Here is a 13,951-nt window from a genome sequence, read left to right on the forward strand (position 1 = left end):
AACACAATAAAGGGTACATGGTAAAACCAGAGTCGACATATACTGTATGGGGACCATTTCCTCTCAAATCAGGAAAAGAGACAAGATTATTCATTATCACTGCTCTTTTTTAATTCAATGCTCAGTCATTTCATGAAAGTACAGAATACAAAAAATAAAAAAAATCAGTGAATTTTGCAAATAGCATGTACAGACTTAGTTCCTAGAATCCACATTGGGTAGCTCACAATTGCCTATAACTGTAGCTCCAACACCTCTGGCCTCTGTGGGTACTAGGACTTACATGAACACATCCACACAGATAATCATAATAAATAAATCAATAAATAAATGGTAACAAAGAATTTTCCCCAGCTTTTTTATATGCCAATAATGAACTTGACAAGAAAGAAAAAATAAATTAAAATACAAGTGAATAAAATTAACCAAAGAGGTTAAATATATATATTTAATCAATCAAGAAATTGGAGATATACTCATGAATTGGCATAATCAGTATTATAAAATGATTATATTAATGAAAATGACTATAGAGTCAAATCTATCACCAAATCTCCAATTACATTCTTCATACCCTTAGAAAAATGATTCCCAAATCCATAGGAAAGAATGAAGTCCCAAATAGCCAAAATAATCCTAAACAGAAGAAAGCAATGCTGTTGGTATCATAATACCGGATCTCAAACTATACTACAGAGCCATAGCAACAAACTAGCATGGTACTCATACAAAAAGAGACATTTAGACCAATGGAGTAAGACGAGAGGACCCAGAAAAGAGCTATAGCCACCTGATTTTTTTTTTTTGATAAAGGTATCAAAGTTCAAATTTGAGAACTACTGCCTGAATAAATGGCGCTGGGAAAATGAATATCCACGCGGTGCAGAACAAAATTCCTTTCAGTCTGGATAAAGGTTGGACAGTGGAGAAGGAAAAATGCACCACCTCAGTTTTAGGGTTGGGCCCCAGCCAGGAAAGGTGTTGCCCACATTAGGGTGGGTCCACCTACCTCAATTAACCTATCTACAGAAAATCCCTCAGAACCAAGCCCAGAAATGTCTCCAGGGTGAGTCTAGATCCTGTCAAACTGACAATCAATAAACCACCACCTGAGGTCATCTTAGTGACAGTGAGATTGTGTGGCTCAAGAAAGTTTTGTGGGACAAAAATCTTGACCAAATAGGGGCTGGAGAGATGCCTCAGAGGTTAAGAGCATTGCCTGCTCTTCCAAACGTCCTGAGTTCAATTCCCAGCAACCACATGGTGGCTCACAACCATCTGTAATGGGGTCTGGTGCCCTCTTCTGGCCTGCAGGCATACAGACAGACAGAATATTGTATACAGAATTAATAAATAAATATTGAAAAAAAATCTTTACCAAATAAACTGATGGGGCTCAAAGGTAGGATTTTTTTTTTTTTTTTTGGTTTTTCGAGACAGGGTTTCCCTGTAGTTTCTAGAGCCTGTCCTGGATCTAGCTCTTGTAGACCAGGCTGGTCTCGAACTCAGAGATTCGCCTGCCTCTGCCTCCCGAGTGCTGGGATTAAAGGCGTGCGCCACCACGGCCCGGCAAAGGTAGGATATTTAAAGAGTTGCAAAAACTAAATATTAAAACCAAACTCTCCAGTCAATAAGCAGACTCGTGAACTGAAGAGACAGAAATATAAATGGTCAGCCAATACTGGAACCTCTTAAAACACGGGGGAAATGCACACTAAAGTTGCTCTGAGATTGCATGTCTGTTGAGGTTTTCAAGGAAATACGTGAAACAAATGCTGGCAATGTGGGAAGGTGAGAATGTGAGCTTATATCCAAAAAGAATAAGCAGAGCTATCATGTCATGACCATGCCTCTCTTGATATGATGTTTTAGATTGTGGCTTAGTTTGCTTAACACAATCATCTTTAGTTCCATTCATTTTCCTGAAGATGACTTTTTTTTCTCTATGGTTTGAAATCTATTATGTGCACCCATTACATTTTTGTTTAACCCTTTATCAGTAGGCGGGTATCTGTGTTTGTTGTATTTCCTGGCTATTAGGTGGAAGGCAACAATAAGCATGGATGTACAAGTATCCTTCCCTAAGTCATTTCCCCAAGTTCTTCAGCAATTTAGACTCTGAAGCCACTGCCTCAGCAAAAGTGTGCCCAATGTGCCTTCTCTCTTATTTATGATTAAATATATATACACATATTTTTTTCCAAGAATGAACAGAATAATTTGATAGACTGGAAAGTATTTTGCATCTAGAGCAGTTTAACAGAAATTTACAAGTCATGTGCTAGGAAGTCCTTTTGAGCAATCTCTAGCAAACTAAGGGCAGTCAAACAAAGACCATGAGATGTATTTTGATCAAACCTCTCAAAATCAACTCTGTTTCAAATGGGAGGACTAACTTTCTTAAATCAGTTATGGATCAATGGTATAATACAACCAAGACTGAGCAACCATGATAAACAATTTGATTAGCAATGGGATTGGTAAACATGGGGACGTCTTTCTATAATCCCAAATTATTCTGTGTTAGAACTGTGTGGGTTTTTTTTTAAAGTGTATAATTTAAATTATTTTTCAACCAACTGTGAGAAAATGTAGAAGGAGAACCTTTCTGTATTTTAGCATCATGCAGAGATCCACAGTAGAGAAACAGAGAAAACCTCTGAGTGAGTGCATTGGCTTCATGCAGAGTAGACAAAGCTAAACCAGCAGATAGTAACAACAGATACACAGCAGTAACATCTGGAGCAGCATTGGGAAGGGAAGCACATTTGTACTACAGAAGGATTGAACTAGATTAAATAGAAAAATGATTTTGATTTCTACAGAACTTTATCTTTGCTTGCTAAAGTGGTAGCCATATTGATAAGGTGTGTCAAATTATGGCAGGAGAAGTAAAAGAGAAATTATGGTAGAACTGAAGCCATGTGGGTACAGACACCTAGATATTACTAGAAACTGCTGCTGAACACTGACTAATGGTCTACGTGGACAGAATATTCATTTTAGAAAACTATTCACTGTTCAACTATGAAATCAATCAAATGACCCCCGCTTTATCAGTAGACAAATTCAAGTCCTGCTTGAAATGAAACTATACCCCTGGAGGATAGAAAGGGCCGTAGCCCCACTTACTCTTCATTCAGGGCACAACGACGATTAGTGTGGGCACCGTATTTACTCAGGGTCTCTTTAAGATCCGAGTAGAGCTGGTCAGCCAGAGTCCTTGGGATTCCTTCCCAGATCATGATGAGAATCACAATCACCGCAACATCACAGCTGTGGCCAGCTCGCTCTCGGACCAAACACAGTAGCTTCTCCTCAAGGTTCTCTCTTCGAATCACCTGCAGGAGTCAATAGCCCACCCAGAAAGCCCCGCCCCAGCCCAGACAGAACAAAGGTCAATTGGATCCAGAAAATATCCACTTGCAAATGCATACTTTTTCATGTCTGGATCAAAATTATCACCACCTGCCCAGGTATACAGTGAGAACCTAATCAACTATCACAAAAGGAAATGGTGCAAAGTTATTCCTCAATGGCTAGCCCGGCACAGTGGGGCAGTTAAATTCTACTATTGTAGTAAGAACTACAGAAAAGATATGCAAGGTCTTAGTTGAGGTTTTCATTAAGTGGCATTATAAATATTAATCTGATGCTTAAAGGGTTAGGGACTATTTCTTCATGATCTAAGGACTATGATTTAGACCAGCGGTTCTCAATCTTCCTAATGCTGTGACCCTTTAATACATTTCCTCATGTTATGATGACCCTCTCCCAATCCTAAAATTATTATTATTATTATTATTATTTTGGTTTTTCGAGACAGGGTTTCTCTGCAGCTTTTTTAGAGCCTGTCCTGGACCTAGCTCTTGTAGACCAGGCTGGCCTCGAACTCACAGAGATCCGCCTGCCTCTGCCTCCCGAGTGCTGGGATTAAAGGCGTGCGCCACCACCGCCCGGCTTCTAAAATTATTCTTATTGCTACTTCATAACTGTAATTTTGCTAGCTATGAATCATTCTGTAAATATCTGTTTCTCGTTGGTCTTAGGTGACCCCCGTGAAAGGGTTCTTTGATCCCCCAGGGCTCTCAACCTACAGGCTGAGAACCTCTGCTCTAGACCTCTACTATTAAACTATTTCAGTTTAATGGTTTGTCCATGATTTCAGAACTACTCTACCTTAAGACTACAAGGTGACACATAGGATACGTTCATTCCAACTCGCAACACTCTTTCGCTTGGGTAAACTCATTCTTATGGTGAGGAGTGAATCAAAACGATCAAGAGCGAAGAGCAGGGGCACCAATAAGTCACACTTACCCACTTAGCAATAGGACATCCCTGAGAACTTTTGCCTTCTTTACCAGTATAGATGACTTTTTCAATCCTAATAGCTTTACCCTTCTGTCCAAACCTTAAAGAAACACACACACACAATTAGTAGACTACTTCAAGAGGCAATCACATATTTGGACATGTAAGTGTAGTTTTGTTCTATAACCACATCTTAAGAAATTAAAGGTTTAATTTATTCTTTAAAAAATTGGTGTAAGCCAAGTGTAATGGGTCAGTCTTATCTTTTCTTCAGCATCCAAATATACCAAGAGTTATAATGAATTATTCTGTAGTTATATGTTGAATGAGAAAAACTAGGAAAGCTATCTTTATATACAAAGTACAAAATAAGTTAGTTTGCTAAATTCATATTTTGAAACCATGTACTATTTGATTATTGTCCTGTACTAAATTTATCTTCCAACTTGGAGAATTGTAAGGTTTTAGAAATCCTAAAGAAATCTGGCAAAAAGTTACTATCCAGCTATTTTGAAAAAGTCAGAACTCTAGAAATAGATTGTATTCCCTGCACGCCAAATGCTGTGCACTGCGAACAAAAGAAAGTGCTTAGAGAAATTCACAGCCTCTGCCAGGTTGGGGGACAATGTGGTGAATGTCTACATAATAGATTAGAAGGTCATAATCCACAAATAAAGCGAGAATGACACTGAGTGCCCTGCCCATATCTCAAATACATTTTTATGACATGGCATACAACAGCTCAGAGCTTTATCTATAGGGAAGGCCTTCTGAGTCTTCAACATAAGGGAACTGAGGGTAGACACCTTGGACAGACAGTTTTGGAAAGTAAATGGAGTCTCTTAGCTAAGCTTTCACGCTTGCTTTCTTCTGTAAGAGAAAGGAATCATAGGCAAAGCTAAGATCGTAAATCAATGGTCTTCCCTTGTGCTGCTTTGCCCTTGTTATTTCTTTGACACGTCACCAAACAGGAGAGAGCCAGACTGAGCCCCTTTGCCGCCTGTGCCAGCACTCGCGTGCCCAGCAGGTTGGCTGAATGATTTTTGTTTGTGCCCGGGTTTTCAAGCATCCATTTCCAAGTGGGCAGCCTGTGCCAGCTAAGCAACTATTTGTCCTGTCAAATATTGTGACTCTGTAGTGAATAGCAGTGTGCTGGGCTGGCAACCACGGAATAGCTAAGCCTACTGATAATTACTTGATTTACAATTGTTTACTGCTCTGTGTGGGGGAACTGGAAACACTGCTGTATACAAAGGATAATGTTAATCTGCCCTGTGCCTTTGAGTTAATTACCTTTCTTCCATGATTGTTCTAATAGCTGCCACATTAGGACCAGCTCCTAGATGGGTATAAAAAGGACCTTCATCTTTTTCAATAACTTGTTCTGTTGAGATAATAGAAGATTATTATTTTAGACCTCAATTATACTAAGAATTAAGGCTACATCCAAAGATTATCCCCCAGCTGCACATTAATGGCCCTAAGTAACTTCCATTCTTTTTTTTCCCTTTAGAGTACATTGGTGGCCTCATCTATTAGAAAAATGTGCAAAGTATTACACACACACACACAATGGCTACTGGCAAATTATTACTACATTTCAGATATAGCATAAGAAATTATTTTAAATCAAATAAGAATGAAGGGATTAAAATATATGTAATAAACTACAACACAGTTTTCTAAATAGAAAAAAAAATCCAACAAGAATCATGCTTGTCATTTGAAAATTATGAAGTTTAAAGATAAATCTTGTCCTATTCCACTCCAGATAATTAAACTTGTGGAATCCATTTATTCTGCTCCTATTTTTCCCTCAACATTTGGTAAGAACTATTTTCACTGCACGTTGGAGCTAACTTGTGAGAGAATTCTCCAGAGTCCAGTAAAGGGCCCACTGTAGGAGTACTGGCTACACATTAGCTACACATTAGCTCTGTGCAGCATCTTGTGAGCCATACACAGGGCAGAAGAACCTCCTTCCTCCCACCAACCTGCCAAGTGGATGGCACAATACAGTGAGCACCACCATGGGATGGGTGGGACATTAGACAGTAAGGTACCCTGTTCTAATGTCTTCTGCTACACTTGTGGGGGGCAGATACTATTGATATCTTCCAGCTGCACAACTATTATATAACACAAGCTTAACAAAAGGCATTGATTTAAGAAATACTATTTTTATATTAAAAAAGAAAACAAAAAGGAACACAAACCAATAGAGAGTATCAAGTGGGAAAGGACTTACTCTCTAAGTGCTCCTAAGGGAGTTTTCGTGAGTACTCTAAGGGCTACGTTTGTAAGTACTCAGAACCTTGGAACTAAGTACTCAGAACCTTGGTCCTGCAATTTTCCAACTTGAGATTAAAGATAGGAACTTCCTCAGTTCCCAGAAATCTTCTGATCTTTAACCCCAAACTTTAAACCTGGTTTTATGACACTGTTTTGTTTAAGAAGCTACATGAGTTGGAGGAAGTAGTTATTTTTTTCACGGTAACTAATTTTCCTGCCTATATGCCTCCTCTAAGACATAAGAGTTAAAACAAATAGATCCATGGTGATGCACACCTTTAATCCCAGCACTTGGGAGGCAGAGGCAGGGCAGTCTGATCTGCATAGGGACAAGATGGACAGGGGCTGGGAGACCCTGTCTCAAAAACCAAACCAAACCAAACCAAACCAAACCAAACCAAACCAAAGATGTAGGGCTGGAGAGATGGACCAAGCAGTTAGAAATCCCAGTACTCCCAGGGTGGCTCACAACTGTAGTCCTATGGAATCCAATGCCTTCTTCTGGCATGCAGACATACATGTAGACAAAATTCCAGTATGTACAAGCAAATCATTAAAATGATATAAAATACATTTATACTTCAAGATCTAATTAGAGGAAAAAAAAAGAACACATTCAATTGGTTTGGAGGGGGTGGACAGATGCAAACAAAGTTTTCATTTTGCATGGCATGAGCGTCTGTAATTTAAAGACAAAAGCAAGTTTTTTATGAGCTTTCATAGTGGGCTCCCAGACTCCAGCTTTAAGAAGGAAGAAACTCTCAAATACGAAAACAATGAGCTAATTCTGGAAAGCACCATGGGCTTCAGGATGTTCCTGGCACTCACCTACACATCTGCACGATGGGAAATCATATTGAGTCTTGATAGGAGTATCCAATAAATTTCTTACAGGAAGATTTAGTAATTTGGAAGGTGAGTCTAAAAAATTGTTGAGTGCAGAGCCAGCTGTTCTTTTGGTTGGTGTCTTTTCTGCAGCTGGGGTGTGGCTCTCCGACTCTGCAGCATGGGTCTTTGTAGACACAACTGTGACGGTACCAGATGTCTCCACTCTCATTTGCTTCTGTGACTTGAGAGTCAGAGTCAGGGACTTATGGTTAAAGAATGAGTCGAGCTGAAACTGCTTCAGATGCTGCTCCATGGTCTCAATGATGCTCTTAGGTTGCCCATCATCACAGTTTGGTGGGGGGATCTCTTGCTTTATCTTTTTGGCCATTTTTTCTTGGGGTGCCAACATGGAGCGTTTACAGGAAGAGGGTTTGGATCCAGGCTCTGTCTTGACTGGCCTGTGTGTCTGATTATGACAAGAGTCAGCCTGGGATTGCTGTGTTTGCTGCTGCTCTTGCTTTTGTAGGAGTAGCCACCTTAGGGCAGCATGCTTCTGAATGTCCCTCTGAGGAGGGGTCTGTGTTTGAGTTCCTCCTGGCTTGGGCACAGGGAGTGCCTTTGCCTGATTATGCACCAAGTACCTTTGCTGAGCTACTTCAGCTAGTTTTGCTGCCTGCTGCCCAGAAAATGCATCCTGGCCTCTGCTTGTGAATCCCTGCAGAGCCGGAGCTGGTTGAGGCTTCTGTTCATGTTCTGGAAAGCACCTATGATGAATATCCTGATTTGGGGTCACATCATTTGGGAAATATTGCATGTTTTGCAGGTGTGGGGTCTTGTTTCCTGCAAAGAGTTCAGGGTGTAGAGTTTGTTCTCGATTCTCGGGAATGGGGTGTGTATCATCCGAACAGGGAACCTGTAATTTGCCTGTGTTTGATTTTAACGTCTTCACATAAGGAGAATTTTTACTACTCACATTCTGTACTTGCTCCAACCCCCCCTGGGTATTGTGAGTTTGGAAACTGCTTGATTTTGAATACTGGTTTTCACTACTATAGCATTCTTCCACCTTTATCTGGCCAGAGCAGAACTCTTCCCTTAGCTTATCATTGCTGCCTAGGAGATGAGAGAAAGTTTGAGGCATTTGTTCTTTATTCGTCCTCTGTGATTGCTGTTGCTGGCAGTTTTGAGGGAAAGTTGAGTTCTGGGATGCTCGTATTTGCGTTGCCTGCTTATGAGGCTTATGCTGTAAAAAGTTTGAAAATGGTTCGGTCTCTGTGGCCTGTTGATTCAAGTGCTTATTAGTGGAGGGATCCACTGTATGCTGGAAATGAAAAAGAGGAGCACTCGGAACATGAGCACCAGGAGCGGTATCTGCCTTGGAGAGGCACTCCTGGTATGAAGTTTGCTGGAACTGTAGATGCTGGTCCCTCATACCAGGAGAGTGTCCTTGATTCGTCTCCGCTTGGTACATTTGTGACTTCTGCTCTGGCTGAGCTGTTTTCTGGATGTAGGGTAGCCTTTGGAATCCTCCTGGCATGTTCATATTTTCAGTGCACTGTGTGGAGGGCATCTGATTGGAAGGGCCGGCCTGATAGCGAAGGACCGACTGAAACATAGCATCCTTACATCTCGGCTGATGCTGCGCTTCCCGGAAATGAGAGGTCTTCAGTTCAATCCATCCAGGTTTCAGATAGTGCTGGGCCGCCAGCACTGAGTCTTGTGTTTGTTCCCTGTTTTCATCCTTCATCATCTCTTGTTCCCTGTGTCCCATCAGATGCAGGCCGTGCTCTTGTAAATCTCCACCGCAGCCATGATTTGGTGGGTAATACTTGAGATATTCTGACATGGTTCTGGTTTGTTCAGAGCGCACGGAGGCGCAGTTATTCTGATGCCCTTCCGGCAGCATCAGCGAGGGGTTGGATGTCTGAACAGATGGATTCAGAGTCTGGCCAGATGATGCCACCTTAGGTTGATGTTCTGTTTTCCCTTCTCTTAAGAGAGATGCGTTACCTAAGTGCTGGTGTTCTTCCAAAACCCCATCACCCAGAGTGCCTTTTCCTTCTGAGGGAGGCTGAAGAACAGGAGGGGGAGAAAGAAGCAATTGTGATGGTGGAGTCATGGTAGTGGCAGAAATGGAATCTTTAGTGAACACTGCGCTTTGCCTGAAGTAAGCACCATTGATTTCCTTCTGCTTTGAATACTGTTCAGAGCTGCCATGAGAACCTTCTATGTCACAGCTGGAACCGGAACAGGATTCTTCAGCAAAGAGCGTCACGTTTCCCCGTGGGTTTGCGTTTTCTGCAGGAGATGGGCATATCTCCAAAACTGATTTTTGTTGGTGTTTCTGGAAAGGACAGGTACCTGGCACTCCAGCTGGTTTGCTGGCATTATCAGCATCACAGGCCTCCGGCACCATGGCAGCTAGCTCGGGAGGCAGCCGGGAGCTTGAGGTCTGTGGGGAATTGATCTGCTCTGAGGTATGCGATGGTTGAGTGATCTCACAAGACAACTCATTAGTAGCCCGACTGTTCAGGTCGTTCACATGAGATGTGGTATTCTGCACTGCCATGGGAACGCGATCTGGGCAGCACAGAGATGGCGTGTTTTCCAGGAGTTCACCATGCGTGTTTTCCACGGAAGGGGCAGAAACTGTAGCACCGTTAGGCATTAGCACAGCCTTGTTCGTAAGTAGTAAAACGTTCCTGCCATTTTCCCCTTCCTGCTCCTTGAGAGCCCGAAACTCTCTGTTGTCCACTCCATTGCAGTTATGAGTCGGGAAACCATCAATGGCTGCACCTGCTCTATCCTGGGCCAGAGAGGGCACAGCCTCTCTGTTCTCGCTCCGACTGGAGACATTTGGCTGACGGCTGCTTTCACCTGGGTGTCCTTCTCGGCTTTCCCCGAAGCTATTACCTTCTCCCTTAGCTTTTTGGTCTAGTTTTGATTTCTTGTTCAGATGGAGCCCAGAGAGAGATGGTTCACTGACTGTACGTTTTATTCCTCCGTTTTGTAAGCACCCGGAATACCCCCTGCCTTCGTGTATAAAGTCTGGACTCTCACGACTGCTCTGGCTGCCTTTCCTGTGGGGTATTCCATAATAGCTTTCGAAAGACTGCCACTTGGTGTCTCCATTCACTTCTTCTGGATGAAGTCTCTCTGTTAATGGGCTTCCATTCTGGAGTTGAGGTTCTGGCGGGCAGATGGGAGAAGGCGGTGGTATCAGGAATGGACTCAGTGTGCTGCCCTCAGGATGGGTGGTTCTGTCCTGTTCCATCAGGCTTGCTTCGGGGCCATCCACAAGGCTGCCCTTTGAATGAATCCTAAAGAATACAGACACACAAACTTTTATTACAGCAACACCAATATCTGGGTATAGCAGTCAGACACTCTTTGAGCAAGAAGCTACTCTTGTCTTCCTACCATGGCAAAAAGGAATGATAGAGTCCCAGCTGCTCTGAGAAGTTCATACTTTACCATCAAGTAGTATCAGAGAAAAACCGCATTTTCTCCAGCACTTGTTTGTCTAATTGCTTACCGAACTGCCATCGCTGCTTCCTGTGCACTCCTTAAATTATCCCCATCTCAATTCACTCCATTCTATTTTGTCTCACAGTCCCTGTCACAGCTCTTTGACACTGGATCCTCCCTTGAGTTCTTCAAGGCTGCCTCCAATTTGTTATCAAAAGACCCAAAAGAATGTTCTAAAATCTGATCCTGGTACCTTTCCTCCTTATCATACCTGGTTAGTTCTGCTTGGCATGTGTCAATGGTTTTCAAACTCTTTCATTTAACAGGGACCCCACACTGTGTTTCACCGTCATCGGTACACCATGCGGTGACGTGGCAGAAGGTGAGGCTTTAAAATACCCACTTGGCTCGGGGCTCAAGTCAGCGCAAGGCAGCATGTGCAGCTTGCAGGACACTCTCCCCAGGCTCGATACTCAGTTGAAACACACACACACAACCACTTTCAAACATGTACCACCTCCAAGCATGCTGCTTCTAGGTGATTTTTCAACAGGGGACGGATGCCCACTTTGATGAAGATTTCCTGTCTAGGGCAGGTGAAATGACTCAGCAGGTTAAGGGCACTTATCACCAAGCTGATGGTTTGAGTTTAATTCCCAGCACCCAGGTGAGAAGTGTAAAGGCCTACAAATTGTCCCCTGACTTCTTACACCTGTTAGGGCACATGCATACGTAGACAATACATATACACAGTCACATGTAAATAAATACAATTTTAAAAATCGTAAAACAGGATCTCCTGAGTAAACTGGGAGTGTGGGGGGGTCACGGGAGAGGGTAGAAGGGGCAGGGAAAGGAGGGGAGTAAAGAAAAAAATGTATAACTCAATAAAAACAATAACAAAATGTAGATCCTAATAATTGGTGCTAATAGCTATCTTTCCTGTTCTTCATGGCTTAAGTCTAGCACTGACAACTTTATAAAAATCGACAGTAAGCACTTTCAGCTGGAAGGGCTTTGGCTGCTGTGTGAAAGTGGCTCTCTACATCTATGTCAGCAGCACCTTCTTCCCCTTCAGCTTCTTCTCCATCCTGAAGTCACCACTTTAGCTGCAGCTGGCCTACTGTCTCTGTCTGCCTTATGTACTGCTTCGACACAACTCTAGCTCATTTTTTGTGCTTAATCTAATTCATTTTTGTACTCACCCAGTAAATTTCACTGAGACCATTCAAACCCTAAGTTATTACCATTATCATTGGTTCAAACATTTTCCAGATTTGTAAAAACATTCAAAGCCCGAAGAAGAGAAAAAGGGGAAGGGGAGGTGGGCATGTAAAAACCCATATTAAGGGATGGAAGAGAGGGCTCAGTAGTTAAGACCTGTGTTTGGTTCCCAACTCCAGTGTTGAGTGGCTAATCTGGTTTTCACCTCTGAATTCAGGCACCTGTAACACATGTATGTACACACACACACACACACACACACACACACACACACACACATCTCTGCATCTTTCTCCTGTTTTGAAGGCTAACAGCGGAGGGGGCACTCTTTTCTGTCTGCTCTAAAACCCTGTTTTATTAGTTAGTACTTACTTTTCAGACAAGACAAATGGGACAGAGGAAGAAATAAGATAGAAGTGCTGAAATGCAGCGCTAAAATTATCACTGGACCTAGAAGGACACGGCTGTTCACACCTTTAATCCTGCATGGGTAGGGCAGCGGGTCTCCATGAGTTCCAGTACAGCCAGGGCTGTATACAAGACCCTGTGTCGGAAAGATAATCACACTGTACACTGACCAGTGAGGACAGCCAGCTAAAACGCTGCCATCATTTCTGAAGATTTAGTAAAGTAGCCCCCCACCCCAAATGCAATGATAGCCTCAAAACATAAAAGTAATCAGAAGTTTTATGGCAATGAAATATTGCCGTTGTAACAGAACAAGCAAACTCAAAAGTTCTATGTATATGCAATGAGATTGCTACAGGGGAGAGTTGAGGAATGAAAGCCAGGTAGGGAAACACAACACGCAGCTAGTTGTTCTGAGAAAGGATGGCAGCCAGCCTGGCGGGCAGCGCTTCCATTTTAGGACTGGTCCATGATTCTATCTAGGCTCACCTGGAACCTCTATCTGCAGACACAGGAAGATGCAGTACTCCTTTCAGCAGTTATCCAATAGGCCTCTGTGGCTGGCCCGACAACTGACATAACTTTTATTGGTGAACTTTATATGGTTTCTAACCTTGTGCTGAAAAAGAAAAACAGAATGCCTAAGCCCACACAACACCTGAGTCACAAACACAGAAACTGACGGAAAAGCAGCTGAAGAATAGCCATGGGAAGGGGATTCCTTTTAATTGTCTTTTTATACTTTCAAATTTGTCTTTCTTATTAAAATTTAAATTGAAAAGATTCTTCTCACTGAACAAAGAAAAGTGATCTTTTTTGTGTCTTAAATGACAGGCAAGATTGATATCACCTAACATAGACATGAATACATGGTCACGTTAAACTACTGCACCCTTGCAATACACCTACTCTAAGCTGAAATGTGCCATAGGAATGAAAAGAAGCACTGGATTTCAGGCCTATATGAAAAGTAATGCAAATATCTCGTGTTGTGAAGACATCCATTATGGGCTAGGATTTAGCCCATCTGGGAGAGTGCTTGTCTGGCTGCCTTCGGTCCCCAGCACCACATCAACCCTGGCAGAGGGCAAGGGAAGTTGAAGGCAGGAGAATCAAGGTCAAAGTTCTTCAGCTGCGTAGTGAATTTAAAACCAAAATGTCTCAAAAAATAAAATAATAAATTATTCTGGATGATAGTAAGCAAAAACATTTAATTTTCACTTTTGGGGAAATTTAAAATTCTATATCATGCATTGCATCACATTTCTTTTGGGTTGTTCTTTTTTTTCTTAATAAAGAAACTGGGAGGGAGGAAAGGAGGGGGAAGGGGAAGAAAAAGATGTACTCTTGGCAACTGTACAACCAATCCACACATACAACTATCAAGTGTTATTTACAGCTACATACATGTGTACAT

The 13,951-nt window shown here is 42.2% G+C and overlaps 1 protein-coding gene across 1 annotated transcript in view; it reads right to left on the reverse strand.

Annotated features, from left to right (window-relative positions):
• Tet2 (tet methylcytosine dioxygenase 2) overlaps positions 1–13,951 on the reverse strand; it is an 83,935-nt gene that overhangs the window by 16,155 nt on the left and 53,829 nt on the right. Inside the window, exons 3-6 of the mRNA XM_038311230.1 lie at positions 7,435–10,754; positions 5,608–5,698; positions 4,321–4,414; positions 3,133–3,341 (exon numbers count right to left, since the gene is read on the reverse strand). Of these exons, the coding sequence (XP_038167158.1) occupies positions 3,133–3,341; positions 4,321–4,414; positions 5,608–5,698; positions 7,435–10,708 (3,668 nt within the window). The 5' untranslated portion in view covers positions 10,709–10,754. The remainder of the gene's footprint in view (positions 1–3,132; positions 3,342–4,320; positions 4,415–5,607; positions 5,699–7,434; positions 10,755–13,951) is intronic.

The sequence above is a fragment of the Arvicola amphibius genome, chromosome 14 (genome assembly GCF_903992535.2).
Source record: "Arvicola amphibius chromosome 14, mArvAmp1.2, whole genome shotgun sequence".
NCBI lineage: Eukaryota > Metazoa > Chordata > Mammalia > Rodentia > Cricetidae > Arvicola > Arvicola amphibius.